Source organism: Eumetopias jubatus, unplaced genomic scaffold (assembly GCF_037043125.1).
Source record: "Eumetopias jubatus isolate StellerSeaLion01/CBP00866 unplaced genomic scaffold, mEumJub1_p1.0 scaffold_11, whole genome shotgun sequence".
NCBI lineage: Eukaryota > Metazoa > Chordata > Mammalia > Carnivora > Otariidae > Eumetopias > Eumetopias jubatus.
The window spans coordinates 70,114,914-70,138,376 of record NW_028274817.1 but is presented as its reverse complement, the minus strand read 5'-3'; the positions used below and the strand labels follow the sequence as shown (position 1 = coordinate 70,138,376).

The 23,463-nt window shown below is 38.4% G+C and overlaps 1 protein-coding gene across 1 annotated transcript in view; it reads right to left on the bottom strand.

The window, feature by feature from the left end:
• TEX11 (testis expressed 11) overlaps positions 1-23,463 on the bottom strand; it is a 281,592-nt gene that overhangs the window by 53,824 nt on the left and 204,305 nt on the right. Inside the window, exon 24 of the mRNA XM_088028563.1 lies at positions 7,911-7,983. Coding sequence (XP_087884689.1) covers positions 7,911-7,983 — 73 coding nt within the window. The remainder of the gene's footprint in view (positions 1-7,910; positions 7,984-23,463) is intronic.

Below are 23,463 nucleotides of genomic sequence, written 5' to 3'. Positions count from 1 at the left end.
CCAAACGACATAATAGCAAAGTGGCGGCAAGTAAAGAAATTAGAACTCTCACTCAGTGCTTGTGCGAATGGAGAATGGTGAGGCTGCTGTGGAAAACAGTTTGGCAATTCTGCAAAAAGTTAAACATTATGTTATCCTATGACCCAGCAATTCCACTTCTAGATATAGACCCAAAACACTGAAAGCAGGGACTCAAGCAGATACTTGTGCACCAATGTTCACACCAGCATTATTCACAGTAGCCAAAGATGAAAACAACCCAAGTGTCCATCAACAGATGAATAGATGAACAAAATGTGGCATATCCATATAATGGAATATTTTCAGCCATAAAAAAGAATGCAAGTACTGATTTGTCGCCACATTGGGTGAACTTTAAAAACATTATGCTAAGTGAAATAAGCCAGTTACAAAAGACAAATATCATATGATTCCACTTATATCTAGACAGTACCATTAGAAGTTACCAGGGGCTGGGAGAAAGGGGGATACAGAGTTATTTCTTAATGGGTACAGTTTGTTAGGGGTGATGAAAAAGTTTTGGAAACAGATAGTAGTGAAAGTTTCACAACATTGTGAATGTAATTAATGCCACTGATCTCTACACATAAAATGGCTAAAATGGCAAATTTTATGTTGTATATATATATATATATAATCACAGTTAAAACCTGTTATGACATAGTTATATAATGCACCCCAAGAGAGAATTTTACCTTCCTTCCATTCTGGTATTATTGGTTACCTTACTAAATTAACCACAGTCATTAAATCTCTGTAATGTACAGAGAGTTTCTGTTTGACTCCGATGTTTGCCTGAAGACTCTGCTATAAGTGACAGGGAGGAGTTTGTGTATTTAACAAAGGACAGTCTCAGAGCCTCACAGAAAAGGACTATACCAGGTACTTCAAACTGTTGACATGTCAGAAGATACTCCTGGGGGCACCTGGGTGGCTCAGTCATTTAGTGTCTGCCTTCGGCTCAGGTCATGATCCCAGGATCCTGGGATCGAGCCCCACATCAAGCTCCCTGCTCAGCAGGGAAGCCTGCTTCTCCCTCTCCCACTCCCCCTGCTTGTGTTCCCTCTCTCACTGTGTCTCTCTCAAATAAATAAATAAGACCTTTAAAAAAAGAAAAAAGAAGATACTCCTGATTACAGGTTTCTGAGTTGACACAGAATAGACAACTTTGAGACCATACCACTGCAGGCTTTTTTCTAGTCTAAAAGCATACAGTATTGTAAAAGCAGACTACTGAGCCAAGATCCAGCAGAACATCAATTACATAGGACTGCATAAACTGATGAGGGAAATTTTATCATGGTTATGTATTTGGAGTCTTGCTGATGTTGTTTTAATGTTCCATTTTCTGATTATATGAGAAAATCCTCTTTCTCTGAAAATTATTTGTAACTCCAAACAATTTAGTAGACAGTGCTTCTGTAAACGAAGTTAAAGTACTTTAAAATACCTGATTAACATAACAATAAAAAATTAAAAAGAAAGAAAAAAAAGTACTTTAAAATACCACGGTTCACATTTGCCTCCTTCTATCTATCTTAGCCCTTCTGAACTCAGACACTTTTATTAAGTCTCCTACTTTTCATAGCAATATAGTTATCTATGGGTTGTATAAGAATCTGTCCTTTCTTTTACCTTTTAAATAATAGTTTATTAGTTTATATGTTTTTCCTTTTTTATCATGGTTACAGAGACTTGACAGGAGATTGGGTTTAAGCTTGAGGACTCCAGATTTTTAAACAACAGAACTGAAAGAAAAATACCGTATGATTTCACTCATATGTGGAATATAAGAAACAAAACACACAAGAAAAGGGAAAAAAATAAGAGAGCAATAAAGCAAGAAACAGACTCTATGAGAACAATCTAATGGTTACGAGAAGGGAGGGTAGTGGGGTGACGGGTTAAATAGGTGATGGGGATTAAAGAGTGCACATGTCATGATGAAAATAGTGATGTATGGAATTACTATATTGTATATCTGAAACTAGTGTAGCAGTGTATGTTAACTACCTGGAATTAAAATAAAAACTTAAATTAAAAGAATAATAAATGTACTCAAGATCTGCTATTCTGTTTAATCTTATGTACTACAGCATCAAAACCTAAATATCAATTCTGTTGTCCTCGTTTTAAAACCAAGATATAAATGGACAAATTGTGCAACCAAGGCCTTACATGGAGTATCATACTTGAGAATGACAGCCATTTAATCAGGTATGATAAGATAAACTTAAGATAGTATGGAACCAGAAAAGACCTCGAATAGCCCCAGGAATGTTGAAAAAGAAAAGCAAAGCTGGCGGCATCACAATTTTGGACTTCCAGCTCTATTACAAAGCTGTAATCATCAAGACAGTATAGTACTGGCACAAAAACAGACACATCGACCAATGGAACAGAATAGAGAGCCCAGAAATAGACCCTCAACCCTATGGTCAACTAATCTTCGACAAAGCAGGAAAGAATGTCCAATGGAAAAAAGACAGTCTCTTCAACAAATGGTGTTGGGAAAATTGCACAGCCACATGCAGAAGAATGAAACTGGACCATTTCCTTACACCACACACACACCTTACACCACAAAAATAAGACTCAAAATGGTTGAAAGACCTAAATGTCAGACAGGAGTCCATCAACATCCTAAAGGAGAACACAGGCAGCAATCTCTTCGACCTCAGCCGCAGCAACTTCTTCCTAGACACATGGCCAAAGGCAAGGGAAGCAAGGGTAAAAATGAACTATTGGGACCTCATCAAGATAAAAAACTTTTGCACAACAAAAGAAACATTCAACAAAACCAAAAGACAACCGACAGAACGGGAGAAGATATTTGCAAATGACATATCAGATAATGGGCTAGTATCCAAAATCTATAAAGAACTTCTTAAACTCAACACCCGAAGAACAAATGACCCAATCAAGAAATGCGCAGAAGACATGAACAGGTATTTTTCCAAAGAAGACATCCAAAGGGCCAAGAGACATGAAAAAGTGCTCAACATCGCTCGGCATCAGGGAAATCCAAATCAAAACCTCAATGAGATATCACCTCACACCCGTCAGAATGGCTACAATTAACAAGTCAGGAAATGACAATGTTGGCGGGGATGTGGAGATAGGGGAACCCTCCTACACTGTTGGTGGGAATGCAAGCTGGTGCGGCCACTCTGGAAAACAGTATGGAGGTTCTTCAAAAAGTTGAAAATAGAGCCACCATACGACCCAGAAATTGCACTACTGGGTATTTACCCCAAAGATACAAATGTAGGGACCCAAAGGGGTATGTGCACCCCGATGTTTATAGCAGCAATGTCCACAACAGCCAAACTGTGGAAAGAACCAAGATGTCCATCGACACATGAATGGATAAAGAAGATGTGGTGTATGCGTATACACACACACACACACACACACACACACACACACACACACACACACACAATGGAATATTATGCAGCCAACAAAAAGAATGAAATCTTGCCATTTGCAACAATGTGGATGGAACTGGAGGGTATTATGCTGAGCGAAATAAGTCAGAGAAAGACATGTATCATATGACCTCACTGATATGAGGAATTCTTAATCTCAGGAAACAAACTGAGGGTTGCTGGAGTGGTGGGGGGGTGGGAGGGATGGGGTGGCTGGGTGATAGACATTGGGGAGGGTATGTGCTACAGTGAGCGCTGTGAAGTGTGCAAGACTGTTGAATCACAGATCTGTACCTCTGAAGCAAATAATACATTATATGTTAAAAAAAAGAAGAAGAAGATAGCAGGAGGGGAAGAATGAATGGGGGGAATCGGAGGGGGAGATGAACCATGAGAGACTATGGACTCTGAAAAACAAACTGAGGGTTCTAGAGGGGAGGGGGGTGGGAGGATGGGTTAGCCTGGTGATGGGTATTAAAGAGGGCACACTGCATGGAGCACTGGGTGTTACATGCAAACAATGAATCATGGAACACTACATCAAAAACTAATGATGTAATATATGGTGATTAACATAACAATAAAAAATTTAAAAAAACTAATGATGTAATGTATGGTGATTAACATAACATAATAAAAAAAAAGATAAACTTAAGGTATAAGGTTGAGCTTACCTCAACTTTATGGAGCACATGCCTACAAAATCCCCTCAGGGAGTTATCCTGGTACCTGATTTACAGGGTCCCAGTATAAATGTGGTATGGAGTTCACTTTCTAAGAGGTCAGGAACCTTCAGTAAATTTCAGGGACCTTGAGAAAAGATGACTTTCCTCTAAATTATAGGCGCTACAGGTGAAATCTGGTAGAGAGGGTTTCTTGGCTCTGGTATCCTAGCTTTGGAATAGCAAAAGATAACAAAACACACACACAATTCAATTTTGCATATGCTTGTAAATTCACTTCCTAATTGCCTGTGTGTGTCTTTTAATTCTTCTTTGAACCACCTGTAACATCTCAGTGGTTCCTTTATTAATGAGTTAAATAAAATCTTTGACATGTGTTTAAAAAAATAAAAATGGAAATTAAAACTCTAAAAGAGAGAAAATGATACACTTGGAAGAGTGGCAAAGGAGAGCCAAACATACGAAGTCCCCAAGGAAGAAAACTGAAATAATGAAATAAAAACAATTGTTCCAAAACAGTTCTCTGACTTATTTCATTTAGCACAATGCCCTCTAGGTTCATTCATGTCATTGTAAGCAGCAGGATTTTCTTCTTTTTTAAGGCTGAATGTTTCATTGTATATACATCTTGACATATACATATCACATTTTCTTCATCCATTCATCTTTTGATGGATATTAAGATTATTTCCTTGACTTGCCAACTGTGAATAATGTTGCAATGAATATGGGGGTGCAACTATCTCTCTGAGTTAATGATTTCATTTCCTTTGGATATATAAGTAAAATTTCTATGTCATTCTATTTTTAATTTTTTGAGGAACCTCCGTAATGGTTTTCCATAGTAGCTGTTATCAACTATACATTCCCACCAATGTGCACAAGGGTTCTCTTTTCTCCACATCCTCTTCAGCACTTTTATCTCTTGTCCTTTTGATAACAGGCATTCTTTAAAGAAGTTTTAGGGGCGCCTGGGTGGCTCAGTTGGTTAAGCGACTGCGTTCGGCTCAGGTCATGATCCTGGAGTCCCGGGATCGAGTCCCGCATCGGGCTCCCTGCCCAGCAGGGAGCCTGCTTCTCCCTCTGACCCTTTTCCCTCTTGTGCTATCTATCTCTCAATCTCTCTCTCTCAAATAAATAAATAAAATCTTTAAAAAAAATAAAGAAGTTTTAGGTTCATAGCAAAATTGGGTGGAGAGTACAAAGTTCCCACATATACCAAACCCACCCCCCTTAAAGAACATCCCCCACTACTGAACATTCCATGCCATAGTGGTACATTTGTTACAATCAATGAACCTGCAGTGACACATCATTTTCACCCAAAGTCCATAGCTACATTAGGGTTCACTCCTGATGTTGTATGTTTTATGGGTTTTGACAAATGTATAATGACAGGTATCTACCACTGTAGTATCATGCAGAATAGTTTCACTGCCCTAAAAATTCTGTTTTGTCTATTCATCCTTTCCTCCCCAACTAACCTCTATCAACCAGTGATCCTTTTATTTTCTCCACAGTTTTGACTTTTCTGGAATATCATATAGTCGGAATCATGTGGTATGTAGCCCTTTCAGATTGGTTTCTTTCACTTAATAATATGCATTTAAGATTCCTCCATGGGGCGCCTGGGTGGCTTAGCCGGTTAAGTGGCTGACTCTTGATTCTGGCTCAGGTCATGATCTTGGGGTCCTAGATCCAGCCCCACATTGGGCTCTGTGCTCAGTGGGGAGTCTGCTTCAGGATTCTCTCTCTCCCTTTGTCCCTCCCTCCACTCTCCCTCTCTCTCAAATAAATAAATAAATCTTTAAAAAAAAGATTCCTCCATGACTTTTCATGGCTTGATAGCTCATTTCTTCTTATCTCTGACTAATATTTCATTATTTGGACATACTGCAGTTTATTTATCCATTCACCTACTGAAGGATATCTTGGCTGATTCCAAGTTTAAGCAGTTATGAATAAAGCTTCTATAAACATCCACGTGCAGGTCTTTGCATGGACATAAGTTTCCAACTTATTTGGGTAAATACCAAAAAGTACAGTTGCTGGAATGTACAGTAAGAGTTTTACAACAAAGTACCAAATTGTCTTCCAAATGCCTATACCATTTTGCATTCCTGCCAGCAATGAATAAGAGTTTCCTATAGCTCCACATACTAGCCAGCATCTGGTGGTGTCAGTGTTTTACATTTTTATGATTCTAATATGTATGTAGTAGTAGCTCATTGTTTTAATTTTCAATTCTGTAATGACATCTAGATAGAGATACAGATATATATATGTAGCCCAGCTATGTTCCTAGAATGAAGAAATTGATTTTTCAGTGGGCAGCATTCTGACATACTTTTTAAATAAAAGTCATTGTTTTTTTTTAAAGATTTAATTTATTTGACAGAGAGAGAGACAGCAAGAGAGGGAACACAAGCAGGGGGAGTGGGAGAGGGAGAAGCAGGCTTCCTGCTGAGCAGGGAGCCCGATGCGGGACTCGATCCCAGGACCCTGGGATCATGACCTGAGCTGAAGGCAGACGCTTAATGACAGCCACCCAGGCGCTCTGAAGCTATGAATTTTGTTCTGAGAACTGCTTTAGCACTTTAGATTCTGTTATATAGTATTTTCAAGATCATTATTTTCTAGCTATTTTGTAGTTTCTGTGTCTTAAAATGTCCAAGTGGTTAAGGGTTTTGTCCTGATTCCATCAATTCCTTTTTTTATTGCATTGTGATCAGATAACGTTGTTTTATTTTTATGTCTTGGAATTTATTCAGGTTTTCCTTGTGAACAATTTTGTAAATGCTCAAAGGGCACATAACAGAAGATGAATTTTCTCTTTTCAGGCTATAGTGTATATTTCTATTAAGTCTTCTATAAATGTTATTTAGGTATTCTCTATCCTTTCTTTTTGTCTTTATTCCTTTAAATGGCTATCATAGATTGAGAAAGGTGAATTAAATTTTATGTTTATGTTCTTCCTTATAATTCCTATAGTTCAATATCAAAATCCATCAAAGATATCACATATACACAAAAGGAAAAAAACCAATAATTTCTAAATTTTAGGAAACTGAATTCATCAACAATTATAACACACCATGATCAAGTAGGCTTTATTCCAGAAATGCAATGATGACTTATTTTTAGAAATCTACTACTTTAATTCAATATATTAATACTTTAAAAGAGAAAAACCATAGGGTTATCGCTACAGAAGCTGAAAAGGCATGTAATTCAATTCAATATTGATTCTTTAAAATTCTAACTAAAATAGGAACAGATGGACAATACATAAAAAAAGTATGCCGAAACCTAAAAGCCAATACCATCCTTAATGAAGAAACAGTAGCAAGTTACTATATAATTTTAAAAGGTTTACTACTATTTTGATTATTTCATAATAAAATGTTAACAGTATCTGATATGATTATGGTTTGGAAGGCTCTGTAGCCTACATTTACTCAGAATTAGAGCTTGATTAAATTAGACATGAAATCTAGTGACCTAAGGGCAATAATGTCATATTGAACAATAATGATCCTATTTTTATACTCAATACTATACTTCCATAAAAAACAAAGTAAAATATATTCTTACTCCAAGCAGCATGTCAGAGAGTCAAAGTACAAACATACAGTAGAGAAAAATTAGTCCTTAAATAATCATTTGACTGGTTATCAAGTACTGAAGTGGCACAAATTTCTGGTGATATAGACTATTATTCAGACTTGAAATGTCTTTCATAAATGTGTTACCAAACTCCCAGTTCCCTCTGTACCTGTTTCTTTCAGGAAATTCCAGATTTCTCTGCATTTATGGATCTGCTCAAGTGCACGATTCAGTAACTTGGTCTGTTTGGCAACAATGCAATAAGAAAATTAGTCTCAATGAGACAAAACTTTAAGCAAATTAAAATAATATATCATATTCATTAAAAGCAGTTAAAAATGACAGAAAAATTACAGTTTAAACTGAACATTTTATAATTTATATAAAAATATTAACCTCTATTTGTATTTTTCTTTTTTAAGATTTTATGTATTTATTTATTTATTTAGAGAGAGAGAGAGAGAGAAAGCACAAGCAGGGGAGAGTGGCAGAGGGAGAAGGAGAAGCGGACTCCCCGCTGAGCAGGGAGCCAGACGCAGGGCTCGATCCCAGCACCCTGGGATCATGACCTGAGCCAAAGGCAGACGCTTAACCAACTGAGCCACCCAGGTGCCCCATTTGTATTTTTCTTAATGTCCCAGAAAATGAGGATTCAACAGAAAACCGTGAGCACTATCAATTTTAATAATCTAGGGCAGAAGAGTAGCACTTCTAGAATGGTGGTATGAAGAGTTCCATGGACCCTCTCCCTAGCAAAACAACCGTAACTGGTGAATTACAAAACACAAACATGTAAAGTCTCAGGAAATTGCCCAAAGGGTAAAAAGAAAATGAAGAAACATCTATTCCAGGAAATCTACTACACGTCTCAATAAGACAGTAAACACCCATGATAGCTGAACCCTGACCTGCTCACCAACCACCCCCAGCTCAGTGTGAGTGCTACTTTAGGTGGGTGTGACCAAGAAGATGGGGCTCCCTCTATTCTCAGCTTCTAGGCTAGGGATTTCCAGAAGGGGCATGCTGCCAGCACTTCTCATCCTCCTCCCCCAGGTCTGTATTATAGGAGCTCTATTATAAACATGCACAAATGAGAGGCCTGGAGCTCTCTTCCTCTACCCAGTCCCTATAACCAGGCATGGAAAATTGCAATTACTGGGTCTCAATTGCCCTCAGTGCAGCTTGCTTATAGGACAGAGTTTCCGTGCTGGGAGAGGAAGCTCAGAATGCCAGGGACTGACTCCTGCCCAGCCCCTTACTCATAGAGCTGGACTATCACTCTGACAGAAATGTGCCATGCCCCCACCTCCAGCTCCAAAACAGTGGTACAAAACTTCTGAGGAGGAGAAGCAGCAGCTCATTAGAGAGTGAGCTCTGTATCTCTGCCTAAGAGGACTGACTTTAATTGGAACACAGCTTGGGGAAGTTCAAGTATAAGGCTACTACAAAAAAAAGGAGATTCTGGAGTTGTGTACTTAAAAAGTGGCTTGATAGCTCAATGATATCAACATGCAAAACAGAAGACCAGCCGGATGTTTACAGAGGGAACCAGGGTAAGAGAAAACTAAGAAGACCCCTACCACTTTTCAAAGGGGCCTCACATTAATTGTATCAGGCTATAGAACAATTAATGCCAAAAAGCATTTTTAAACACACACATGCACATGTGCGTGCGCACACACACACACACACACACACACACACACACACATGCACAAAGCAACCACCCTAGTAATTAGTCAAGACTGACATCTGGTTAATACCAACAAAAGACCATTCTAAAGTTAACAAGGATATCAAGGAAAGAAAAATTATAAAAATAACCCTGCTAAAACCACTTTCATCCCTTTGTAGAGGAGGGGCCCAGGTGACCCCACAGGCAAAGCTGGTGACTTCTGAGGAGTGATGTCTGAAGCTGTACACTCTCTACTGCTGAGGGAACAGACTTCACTGAGCTAGCCGAGCTAAGTCACTAAACCAATAAACAAGCAAGTATTAACAACAACAAACCACAGAGGGGAATGAGTATTCAAAGATGCTTCAATATATTATCTATAATGTCTAGTTTTCAACAGAAAATTGTGAGATATGCGAAGAAATGGTAAAATATAACGCAAATGCAGGAAAAAAGCAGGCAACAGGAACTGACTGAAAAATGGGTCCAGATGCTGAACTCAGCAAAGATTTCAAAGCAGCTATTTAAAATATGTTCAAACAACAAAAGGAGATCACACTTTAACAAAGATTTGATGAAAATGTCTCAGCAAATATAGAATCTCAGTAAAGAAGGCAGTGGGATAACCTATTCAATATAATGAAAGAAAATAACAGTTAACCAACAATCTAATATCCAGCAAAACTATCTTTCAGAACTGAAAGCAAAAAGCAAAAAGCAAAAAAAAAAATCCCAGCTAAACAAAAGCTGATAGAATTTATTGCTAGCAGAACCATTTCATAAAAATGCTAAGAGAAGTTCTTCAGGCTGAAAACAAATGACACCAGATAGTCATTTGAATCCAAACGGAAAAAAGTGCACTGGTTAAAGCAATTGTGTAATAATTATGTAATTATAAAAGAGTGTATAAATATATATTTCTTCTTTCTCCTCTCAATTGTTTTAAAAAGCAATTGTATAGGGCGCCTGGGTGGCTCAGATGGTTAAGCATCTGCCTTCGGCTCGGGTCATGATCCCAGGGTCCTGGGATCGAGTCCCGCATCGGGCTTCCTGCTCCTTGGGAGCCTGCTTCTCTCTCTCTCTCTCCCTCTGTCTCTCATGAATAAATAAAGAAAATCTTTAAAAAAAAAAAAAAAGCAATTGTATAGGGGTGCCTGGGTGGCTCAGTCGTTAAGCGTCTGCCTTCGGCTCAGGTCACGATCCCAGGGTCCTGGGATCGAGCCCTGCATCGGGCTCCCTGCTCAGTGGGAAGGCTGCGTCTCCCTCTCCCACTCCCCCTACTTGTGGTCCCTCTCTCACTGTCTCTCTCTCTGTCAAATAAATAAATAAAATCTAAAAAAAAAGCAATTGTATAAAGCCACTGTTTTTTTATACCTAACAGATAGCCAAAGACCACTCCACCAACCCAAGAAGCACACAAAATCTTCTCAAGCACACATGGCACTTTCTCCAGGATACACCACATGCTAGGCTGCAACACAAACTTCAAATAAAGTTAAAATAACATGAAATCACACAAACTATGTACTCTGACCATAGTGGAATAGGGCTTAGAAATCAATAAGATACTAAAGTTTGGGAAATTCAGAAATATGTGGATATTAAAGAAGAGATTACTAAATAAACAATGGGTCAAAGAAGAAATCACAATGAAAATAAAAAAAAATCTGAGATGAATGAAAAGAAAACACAACATACCAGAACTTATGGGATGCTGTTCAAGCAATATGCTATGGTCTGAATGTGTACCCCTCAACCAGTTCATATGTTGAAATCTTAAACCTCAAAGGTGCAGGTATTAGTAGGTGGGGCCTTTAGGAGGTGCTAAAGTCACAAAGGTAGAGCCCTCATAAATGGGATCTGTGCCCTTTATAAGAGACTCCAGAGAGATCCTTAGCCCTTTCTACCATGTGAAGACATAGTAAGAAGGTGCAAACTATGAACCAGGAAGAGGGCCCTCACAAGAGAACACAACCATGCTAGTACCTTGACCTTGATCTTGGACTTCTAGCCTCAAGAACTGTGTGAAATAAATTTCTGTTGTTTACAAGCTTCCCAGTCTGTGGTGTTTTAGTTACAGAAACCTGAATGAACTAAGACAGAAAACTGGCACTGAGAGTGGAGTGCTTCTGTAACAAATACCTGAAAATATGGAAGCAGTTTTGGAACTGTGTAATGGGCAGAAGCTGGAAGAGTTTGGAGGTGTGAGCTAGAAAAAATCTACACTGCTGTGAATGAATGGTTAAGACCAATTCTCATATTTGAAAGAGGACTTCAGCTACCTCCATATTTTATCTCAGTCTATACTTTCTAATTGATGAGTTCTTTTTGGCTTATCTCTTAACTCAGGCAAAAGAACCTGTGGGCAAAGCATCCCATGATGGGAACCAAACTACCCTCTCAAGCAATAAGGATTGCACTGAGCCAGCAAGACCCCACGTGACTGACCCCAAGACAATGACTGTATCTTCATGTACCTACTGACCTTTGTCCCATGTTCTCCCTGTATAAACCTAGAATTATTTTCAGCACTTCAGCGAGTCTTTGAGACGCCAGTCTGCTGTCTCCCCACTGTTGGCCTCACTGAAATAAATTCCTTTATTGTTCACCACCAATCATCTCTCTGCCTTTCGATCTTGTCAGCAGCAAATGGCCAAACCTGGTCTGTCTGGGACCCCCAGAGCCAGGTGCTCTTGCATCCCTGTGCCCCAGTTACATGAGGACCGAGAAAGAGAAGAGCTGCAGAGATCAATCTTCTTGGAGAATAGTTTGAGAATACTGTGAAGAGAGTGTTGGTAGAAATATGGACATTGAAGGTCATTCTGATGAGGAATGAGGAACAACGGAAATTGGAGGAAAGGCCATCCATGTTATAAAATAGCAAAGAGCTTGGCGGGATTGTGTTTACGTCCTAGTGTTTTATAGAAGGTAATACTTGGTGGTGGTGAAATTGGATATTTGGCTAAAGAAATTTCTAAGCAAAGTACTGAAAAAGTGGCCTAGTTTCTCTTGAATGCTTACAGTAAAATGTAAGAAGAGAGAAATGATTTAAAGGTGGAAATGCTAATCAAAAAGAAACACATGGGTGCCTGGGTGGTTCAGTCAATTAAGCATCTGCCTTCTGCTCAGGTTGATCCCAGGGTCCTGGGATCAGGTCCCGCATCGGGTTCCCTGCTCAGTGGAGATGCCGCTTCTCCTTCTCCTTTTGCCCCCCCCCCCATCCGCTGTTGCTTGTTCTCTCGCACGCTCTCAAATAAAATCTTTTTTTAAAAAAGGAAGCACAACTTAAAAATTTGGAAAATTTTCAGCCTGTCAATATTGAAAGAAGTAAGAAAGCTAGTTTAAGACAGAACACTAAAGGTATGGCTGAATTTGATAAGGAGAATGCTGTGGCTCAACCATCTCAACAGAAGCCAGGAGATATTCACACCAAGACAATGGGGAGACTGGCCAGCCATCTAAACAAGAGTTAGTACCTATTGTCCAAAGCAATGGAAGAATGACCTGAGGCAGTTCAGAGTTCTTGGGGCTGGCCCTAAAATGGCCTCCCAACACAGGTCCTAGAGTGCAAGGGCCTAAGGGGCAGAATGATTTCAAAGGAGGAGCCACAGCTGGCCAGTGCCACCGCACCTCCCTGGCTCCCCTTCTCAAATTCTGGTGCCATATTCCACAGCCACTCCAAGTGCAGTGCAGGCTGTTATGGCTGCCCCTCCGGACCGTACAGGTTACAAACTTTGGGAAGTCATCAGCTTGGTGATCTCACAGTATGCAGAATGCAAGGGCTGGGAGCATAGCGGCTTCCACCTAGATTTCAAAAGATGCCCAAGGAACTTTTGAAGCCCAAAGAACCTCTGTGGGGGTGGGGCTACTGCAGGAGGCCCCCATTAGGGGCAATGCCTAGTGGAGCTTTCCACCCCAGGGCAGCACAGCTACTGTGAGGGACTCCAGCCCGAACCTTAACCTGTGAGAACTGTAGCATGGGGCTACACCTGGCAGAACCATATGGGTGGGGCCTAGAGGTTTGCGGGCCCAACTGTAGCCCCAGTGGGTCCAGAATGTGGGACACAAAGCCAAGGAGGATTGTTCTCAAGCCTTGGTGTTTAATGTTATTTGCCTGATTAGGTTTCAGACTTACTTTGAACCCATTAACTTGTTTTTTTTCCTATTTCTCCTTTCTGAACGGGAATATCCATCTTATTCCTGTCTCTCCATTGTATTTTGGAAGCATATACCTTGTTTGATTTCACAGGTTCATAGCTGGAGAGCAATTTGCCTCAGGATGAAATGTACCCAGACAGATGATATTTAGATGAAACTTTGGACTTAAACTTTTGAGTCAATGCTAGAATGAATTAAGACATTTGGAGCTGTTGAGATGGAATGAATGTATTTTGCATGAGAAGGACATGAATTCTGGGGGGCCAAGGGAGGAATGCTATGGGTTTGAATGTGTCCCTCAAATTTATAGTGTTTCATTCTTAAGACGGTGCTTAGAGGGAAATTTATAGCTATAAAAGCTGATATTACAAAAAGAAGAAATAAATCACTAAGCTAAACTTGTACTGTAAGACACTGGAAGAAAAGCAAACTAAAACTTAAGTGACCAGAAGGAAGAAAATGATAAAGATTAGAGTGGGAATTAATGAAAGAGAGACCAGAAACATAATAGGAAAATAAAAGAAATTAAAGTTGGTTCTTGAAAAAGATCAACAAAATTGAAAAACTGTTGTATAAACCGGTCAAGAAAAAAAGGAGAAGACACAAATGATTAAAATTAGGAGTGAAAGAGGGGCCATAACTACCAAACTTACAGAAATAAAAAAGATGATTATAAGGGAATACTATGAACAACTGTAAGCCAAAAAATTAGATCACTTAGATTATAATGGACACATTTCCAGAAATATAAACTACTGAAACTGACTCAGAAATGGAAAATCTACTAGACTACAAAAAAGAAAGAAGTAAAAATATACTCTGAAAACTACAAAACACTGTTGAAAGAAATTAAAACCTAAATGAATGGGAAAGACATCCCATATTTATGGGTAATAAGACTTAATACTGTTAAGATCACAATACTCTCCAAACTGATCTACAAGTTCAGTGCAATTCCTATCAAAAGCCTAGCTGGCTTCTTTACAGAAATTGACAACTTGATCCCAACATGCATATGGAAATTCGAAAGATCCACAATAGCCAAAACAATTTTGAAAAAGAAGAACATAATTGGAAGACTAACACATCTCTATTATAAAACTTACTACAAAGCTATAATAATTAAAACAGTATGATTTGGCCATAAGGATAGACACAGACATCAATGGAATAGGAATAATCCTCCTCATTTATGGTTACTTGATTTGCAACAAGGGTGACAAGATAATTCAATGGGGAAAATGTCCAACAAATGGTCCCGGGACAGCTGGATATTCAAATGCGGAAAAAATGAAGTTGGTCCCCCATCATCTCATACCATACACAAAAATTAACTCAAAATGGATAGACCTGAATGTAGTAAGTAAAAATATAAAACTGTTAGAAGAAAACATAGGGATGAACCTTAATGATCTTTCATTAGGCAACAGTCTTAAACACTGACACCAAAAGCACAAGCAACAACAACAACAAAGTAAATAAAATGGGTATCATCAAAATTAAAATGTTTGTGCTTCGAAGGGCACTGGTAAGAAAAGGAAAAGACAACCCACATAATGAAAGAGAATAATTGTAAATTGTTATCTGAGAAGAGTCTAGTACCAAGAATATAAAACAACTATTAGAACTCAATAAGATGACAAACAACCCTACTAAAAATGGGCAAAAAAACCCCAAATAGACATTTTCCAAAGAACATATATAAATGGCAAATAAGTACATGAAAAGATGTTCATATCTTTTGTTATTAGTCATGATATCCTCATTTATTAGAAAAATGCAAATCAAAAGTGCAATGAGATAGCATTTCATACTCACCAGCATGGCCATAATCTAAAGGATATAATAGCAAGTGGTGGCAAGGAGGTGGAGAAAGTGGAACCCTAGCCTAGTGCTAGTGGGAATGTAAAATGGTTTCACTGCTTTGGAAAATACTCTTGGTAGTTCCTCAAAAGATTAAGCATAGAGTTATCATAAAACCTAGCAATTCCACTCCTAGGTATATACTCAAGGGAAGATAAAACACATATCCACACAAAATCTGTATATGAATGTTTATCACAGCATTATTTGTAACAGCTGAAAATTGAAAAAAACTCAATATCCATCAATGGATAAACAAAATGTGGTATATTCATACAATGGAATATCATTCAGCCATCAATAGGAATGGATCCAAACTATAACATGGTGAACCTATTAAAAATTATTGAAAAATTATAAAGGGAGCCAGTCAGAAAAGACTAAGTCATATGATAATATTTATATGAAATATCCAGAACAGGCATATCTATAAAGATACAAAATAGATTAGTAGCTGCCTAGGGCTGCTGGTTGGCATAGGGAAGTGACTGCTAATAGGTAAGTGGTATCTTTTTAGAGTGATGAAAATGTTTTAAAATTATATTGTGTTGATAGCTGCACAAATCTAAATATTCTAAAAACCATTAAACTGTATACTTTACTGGGTGAATCATAAGGTATGTTAATTATACTTCAATAAGTCTGTTAAAAAATAATCTAGGATAGGGGTCAGGATACTTTTGTATAAAAGGCCAAACAGTAAATGTTTTAGGCTTTGCCATCCACACAAACTATCTTTCACATATTTTTCTTTATTTTCATTTACAACCTTTGGCAAATGTAAAAAAAATTCTTAACACTCAGGCTGCAGAAACACAGGCCATCAGCCTGATTTGGCTAGTCAGCAGTTTATCTGATGCATTTTAGGAAAGAGATATAGTTCCTCAATAAATTATAATGGCTGTATATTTTTCCCTAAGATTTGTTCATTTATTTTAGAGACAGAGAGAGAGTGCACATGCACGCAGGGGGAGGGGCAGAGGGAGAGAATCCTCAAGCAGACTCCCTGCTGAGTGCAGAGTGGGAGCACGGGGCTTGATCCCCTAACCCTGAGATCATGACCTAAGCTGAAATCAAGAGTTGGATGCTTAATCGACTGAGCCACCCAGGCACCAGGCTATATATTTTTATTGAAGTATAATTGACATACAATGTTATATTAGTTTCATTTGCACAACATATTCATTGGCCAATTCTATACATTACTCAATGCTCACCACAATCAGTACAGTCACCATATAATGTTATTAAAATGTTATTGACTATATTCCCTATGCTGTACTTTTCATGTCCACAAATTATTTATTTTATAACTGGACATTTGTATCTCCTAATCCACTTTTCCTATTTTGCCTATCACCCTATCCATTTCCCCTCTGACAATCACCAGTTTGTTCTCTGTATTTAAGAGTCTGTTTGCTTGTTTGTTTTTTCCTTTTTCTTTTTTTTGTTTTCCTTTTTAGATTCCACACATAACTGAGATCATATGGTTTATATTTCCTTTCTCTGTCTGACTTATTTCACTTAGCATAATACACTCTAAGTCCATCCATATTGTCACAAATCATCAGATATCATTCTTTTTTATTGCTCAAAAAATTAAAAATAGAAGGAGTGGGAGAGGAAGATGGTGGCAGAGTGGAGGACACCATGCTCGTCTCGTCCCATGAACACAACTAGATAACAATCAAATCATCCTAAATACCCCAGAAATCAACCTGAAGACTGACAGAACAAACTCTACAACTAAAGGGAGAGAAGAGGACATATCAATGAAGGTAGGAAGTGTGGAGACGTGGTTTAAGGGAGAAACAAATCACAAGTGCTTCGGAAGAGAGGGAGCTGTGGTCATGGAGAAGGGCGAGAGAGAGAGAGAGAAAGAAAGAGAAAGAGAGGAGCATATAGGGGAATGGACAAGGAGAACATTTCCCCAAAGCCACTGGCTTGGAAAATGAGAGGAGCTGAATTTCGGAAGTTCTTGCAACCAGTGGGGCTTACAGCCTAGAGTTTTAAAGGTCAGCAGGCTTGGCTGGGATAGAAACTTGAGGGCACTGTGCTGCTCCTGGAAAGAAGGCAGGCAAACAACCGGGGTAAGACAGCATGGAAATAGAGATCTGAAGAATGTCTGGGGCACACTATGGGAGATTATTCCTTCAGGCCTCTCTGAGAAGAAAAGAGCTGGCTGGTGCCATTTCCTCCCGCAGCCCCTTAGCATAAACACAGAACCACCTGAGGGAAGCAGCTCAGCATGGACAATAGCTGCCTAACTTGCTTACACAAAACCCCGCCCCCCTGTGCTCTGGTGGGACTGCCCTTTTCAGTCAAGCCTACCTCAGTCCCAGCATGGCAAGCCCCTCCCCCAGAAGACCAGCATAAACCCCTGCCCACACCATATCTCCCAACCAGAGAGTTCTGCAGGGCCTCTGTCCTGGTGGAGTTGGTGTCAGGTCTCATTTCACAAGCAAACTGCAGCACACCTAGTTAAAACTTGCCACATGCAGGCCAGGGACCAAACACTGCCCACAACAGGCAAGGAGAACCTCTGCAGAACACTGGCCTGAAGGATAGAGCAGGCAAAACATAATAGCAGAGTGCACAAAGCACACACCAGAGATGCTCCCTGAAGCACCATGCCCTGGGCATGACATGAGGTCTTAGTCATAAGAACATTACTTTGAGGAGCAGGAGACATAACTGGCTTTTCTAACACAGAGAAGAAAGCAGAGACTTTGACAAAATTCCAAGATGTAGGAATTTATCCAAATGCAAGAACAACATAAGGCCATGGCCATAGATCTAAGTGAAACAGATATAAGTAACGTTCCCAATAAAGAATTTATTTATTTATTTATTCATTCATTCATTTTACAGAGAGGGAGAGAGAGACAGACAGTGGAGGTGGACAAGGCAGAGGGAGAGGGAGAGAGAAAATCTCAAGCAGACTCCCTGCTAAGTGCAGAGCCTGACACGAGACTCAATCTCATGACTCTGAGATCATGACCTGAGCCGAAATCAAGAGTCAGTTGCTTAACTGACTGAGCCACGTAGCTGCCCCCGATAGAGAATTTAAAGCAATAATCATAAGGATACTCACTAGGCTTGAGAAAAGAATAGAAGACAACAGTGAGACCCTCACCACAATGATAAAAGAGTTAAAAAAGAATCAGAGATGAAGGGTACAATAAACAAGATCGAAAACAGGCTTGATGCAATGAACAAGCTGGAAGAAGCAGAGTAACGAATTAGTGACCTAGAAGATAAAATAATGGAAAATAATGAAGCTGAACAAAAGAGATGAAGAATTATGCAACATGAGAATAGACTTAGGGAACTCAGTGACTCCATGAAATGTGTAACATTCATATTACAGGAGTCCCAGAAGAAGGGAGAAATGTGGGCAGAAAATTTATTTCAAGAAATAACAGCAGAAAACTTCCCTAATCTGGGGAAGGAAAGAGACATTGAGATCTAGGAGGCACAGAGGACTCCCATCAAAATCAACAAAAACAAACCAACACCAAGACATATTGTAATTAAACTGGAAAAATATAGTGATAAAGAAAAAATCTTAAAAGCAGCAAGACAAAAGAAGCCCTTAAGGGAAGACCCATAAAGCTAGCTAGAGATTTCTCAACAGAAACTTGGCAAGCCAGAAGAGAGTGGCATGATATATTCAACATACTGAATGGGAAACATCTGCAGCCAAGAATAATGCATCCAGCAAGGCTATCATTCAGAATAGAAGGAAAGAGAGTTTCCCAGACAAACAAAAACTAAAGTAGTTTGTGACCACTAAATCAGTCCTGCAAGAAATATTAAAGGGGACTCTTTCAGCACAAAGGAGAGACTACAAGTGACAATGACAAGAAAGGATCAGACAAAAATCTCCAGGAACAATGACAAAACAAATTATAAAATAGCACTAAATACATATCTCTCAAGAACTACTTTGAATGTGAATGGACTAAATGCTCCAATCAAAAGACACAGGGTGTCCGAATGGATTAAAAAACAAGACCCGTTTATATGCTGCCAATAAGAGACTCACTTTAGACCTAAAGACACCTGCAGATTGAAAGTGAGGGGGTGGAGAAATATTTATCATGCAAATGGATGTCAAAAGAAAGCCAGAGTAGTAATACTTATATTGTACAAACTGGACTTTTTTGTTCCTGTATTGTTTTTATCCTACTTTGGTATCAAGGTAATACTGGCCTCACAGAATGATTTTGAATGTGTTCCCTCTGTTCCATTATTTGTAAGATTTTGATAAAGATGTTCATTAATTATTTTTTTAATGTTTGGTAGAATTCACCAAGGAAACCATGCAGTCTTGGGCTTTTCTGTGTTGTGAGATTTTTGATTCCTAATTCAACATTCACTCTTGTTATTGGTCTAAGAAGATTTCCTATTTCTTAGATTCAAGATTCATGATTCAATCTTGGTAATTTGTACATTTTTAGGAATTATCTGATTTTACTTTTCTAAGTTATCTAATTTGTTAGTATATTAATTGTTTATAGTAATCTGTTATCACCCTAATGTATTTCTGTGGTTATATGCTGTATTGTTTTCTCTTCCATTTCTCATTTTGATTTTTGAGTCATCTCTTTTTTTTTTTCTTAGTTAATGTAGTTAAAGCATTGCCAATTTTGTTTAATTTTTGGAAAACCTGGTCATTACTTTCAGTGTTATGTTTTTATTTATTCTGGTCTCTATTTTATTAATTTCTGATTTTTCTTTGTTATTTCCTTCCCCTCTAAACTTCAGCTAGGTTTCTTCTTTTTCTAGTTCCTTGTGGTGTAATGTTAAGTTGTTCATTTGAATGTTTTTCTTAATACAGCATTTATAGCATAAATTTCTCTGTAAAATCCACTTTTGCTGTATCCCATAGGTTTTGAGACATATTTTGATTTGCTGTTTGATTTCTTATTTGGCGCCTTGCTTGTGCAGTACTATGTTGTTTAATATTTAAATATTAAATATTTAATATTTACAATGAAAAAAATGAGAAAAAAAGAAACAACACAACATACCAGACCTGTGGGACAATATCATATAGTCTACTATATGTGTAATTTGAATCCTAAGAGGAAAAGAGAGATAAACGGGACAGGAAAATAAATGAAGAAATAGTGGTAAAGAATTTTTCAAAATTAATGGAACACATCAAACCATAGTTGCAAAATGCTCAGAGAATGGCAAGGATTTTTTTTTTAAATTTTAACCTAGATATACTATATTTGAACTGCTACAAAACAAAGAGAAAAGAGAAAATCTTATAGACAGTCAATGGGAAAAAATAAGATATCTGTATATAGAACAAAGATGAGGCTAACAGACTCCTCAGCAATTGTGCAAGCCCAACAACAGTGGAGTGACATCTTTAAAGTGCTAAAATTAAAAAAAGAACTGATGGCTCGAAATTCTACACACAGCAAAACTCTGTTTGAAAAATAAAGGAAAAATGCTTTTTCAGAAAAAGACTGGGGAAATTCAATAGATCAACACTGCAAAAAAAATGTTAAAGTTCTTGAGGCAAAAGGAATAGGATATCAAACAGTAATTTGGATCTCAACACAGAAATTAAGATTTGGGGCGCCTGGGTGGCTCAGTCGTTAAGCGTCTGCCTTCGGCTCAGGTCATGATCCCAGGGTCCTGGAATCGAGCCCCACATTGGGCTCCCTGCTCGGCGGGAAGCCGGCCTCTCCCTCTCCCACTCCCCCTGCTTGTGTTCCCTCTCTCACTGTCTCTCTCTCTGTCGAATAAATAAATAAAATTAAAAAAAAAAAAAGAAATGAAGATTCAAGGAAGCCCTTAAATGTACATAAATATAAAGAACATTTTACTTCTATTTAATAGCTCTTAAAATAAATTGATGGCCTAATCAAAAATAAGAACAATATATTGAGAGTTTATAACATATGTAAAAGTAAAATGTGTAATAACAAGAGTACAAAAGATGGAAGGGAAAATTGAAAGCACATCAGTGTAAGATTCTTACACGACATGCATTAGTTAATATGTTCTCACTTTTTGGTTGAACTTAAGTACAGATTTCATTTTCACCTGAAATAAATAAGCCTGTTCACACATGTAAGGAGTTGAAAAAAAATTAAATAAAGAAATACCATATGATGTAGTAATTCTACTACTGGGTATTTACCAAAGAAAACAAAAACACTAATTCAAAAAGATATATGCATCCTTATGTTTACTGCAGCATTATTTTATAATAGCCAAGATACAGAAGCAACCCAAGGGTCCCCTGATAGATGGGTGGATAAGATGTGGTGTGTGTGTGTGTGTGTGTGTGTGTGTGTGTGTGTGTGTGTGTGTATACACAATGGCATATTATAACTGCTATATTTTTTTTAAAGCATCCCTCACTTCCCCCCAACTCATACTCAGGAGAGTAGAGACAATGTTGATAAAACTATACATTCCCTCTATATTCCTTCATCATCGAGTATTTGGAAATACTCAAATTAATGAGCATTTAGAGAACAAGGAGCAGATAAATAGAAGAGAATTCAACAAGTCTTCATTAGACAGACAGAACACCCTGGTCTAATTTACAGGGACCAGACTTAGATGGTGAAAGGCAGAAATGCATCTTCAATTACCTAAATAGACATTCTTTCAAAAGCAAAGAAGATTATAGAAGGGTTACTAGGTTAGAGTTCTTAGAAACCATTAACATTTGCAAGAGAAAGAACACACAAAAAAGAACAGTTGTTGGAAACAAACAAAACAATTAAGGACTGTACTTAAGAGTTTGTGAAATTTCCCTCACATCAATTTGATCTCTATTCATTGAGATACAAAATTTAATAAAGTCAGGACTACCAATGTAAGGGAAAAACTTTTTTAAAAAAGATTTGTTTCTCGGGGCACCTGGGTGGCTCAGTCAGTGAAGTGTCTGCCTTGGGCTCAGGTCATGATCCCGGGGTCCTGGGATGGAGCCCCACATCGGGGTCCCTGCTCGGCGGGGAGTCTGCTTCTCCCTCTCCCTCTGTGATCTCCCTTGCTCTCTCTTAAACAAATAAAATCTTTATAAAAAAAAGATTTGTTTCTCTATTTTAGAGAGAGACAGAGCGTGTGCGAGTGAGGGGAGGAGCAGATGCACAGGGAGAAGGAGTGGGAGAGAATCTCAAGCAGACTCCCCGCTGAGCAGAGCCCAGTGTGGGGTGGGGCTCAATTTCACAACCCTGAGATCATGACCTGAGCTGAAATCAAGAGTCGGGGGGGGGGGATGGGTTAGCCCGGTGATGGGTATTAAGGAGGGCACATACTGCATGGAGCACTGGGTGTTATACGAAAACAATGGATCGTGGATCACCACATCAAAAACTAATGATGTACTGTATGGTGACTAACATAACATAATAAAATTAAAAAAAAAAAGAGATGCTCAACTGACTGAGTCACCCAGGTGCCCCTAAGGGAAAAACTTCTAAAAGGTTAAAAGCACCATGCAAAAACTAGATGCTATTACTCTTTTTAAATAAAGCAAAAGGCCCTATTGAGAATAAAATTGCATTTACCCATGCTTTTTAAAAGAAGCAAAATGATTGCTTTTGGTTTTGTTCTGGGGCACATAGATTCTTTTCTCATATTCTTTTAAAATGGAAAGGTTTCTAAAAAGAGGTCCCTTTACTCCTCAAAGTTAAGGATTTTGTCTTCTTTATCTCCAGTACCTAGCTGAGTACTTAATACTCAAATGTTTTTTGAGCTGAAGTCAACAAGGGAACAGAAAGGAAGGGAAATATGTTGGCAGAGATCTGGTGACAGTTTGTTCCAGATCTGAAGAATCATGAAAGAAGCAATTAACAGAAGGAAGGAAATAAACAGCAAGAAGGATTTTATACCATTTGGAAAGAAAAGCTGGCAAGTATGGGAAATTGGGAATTTTTCTTTGTGTAGGTAAAAGAGAAAAAGCAGAGAGAACTAGATTTTAAAATCATACCAAAAATGCTACTGGTCCAACTTGGAGAACATTTTCTTAGCTTGGAAGAAAGACAGT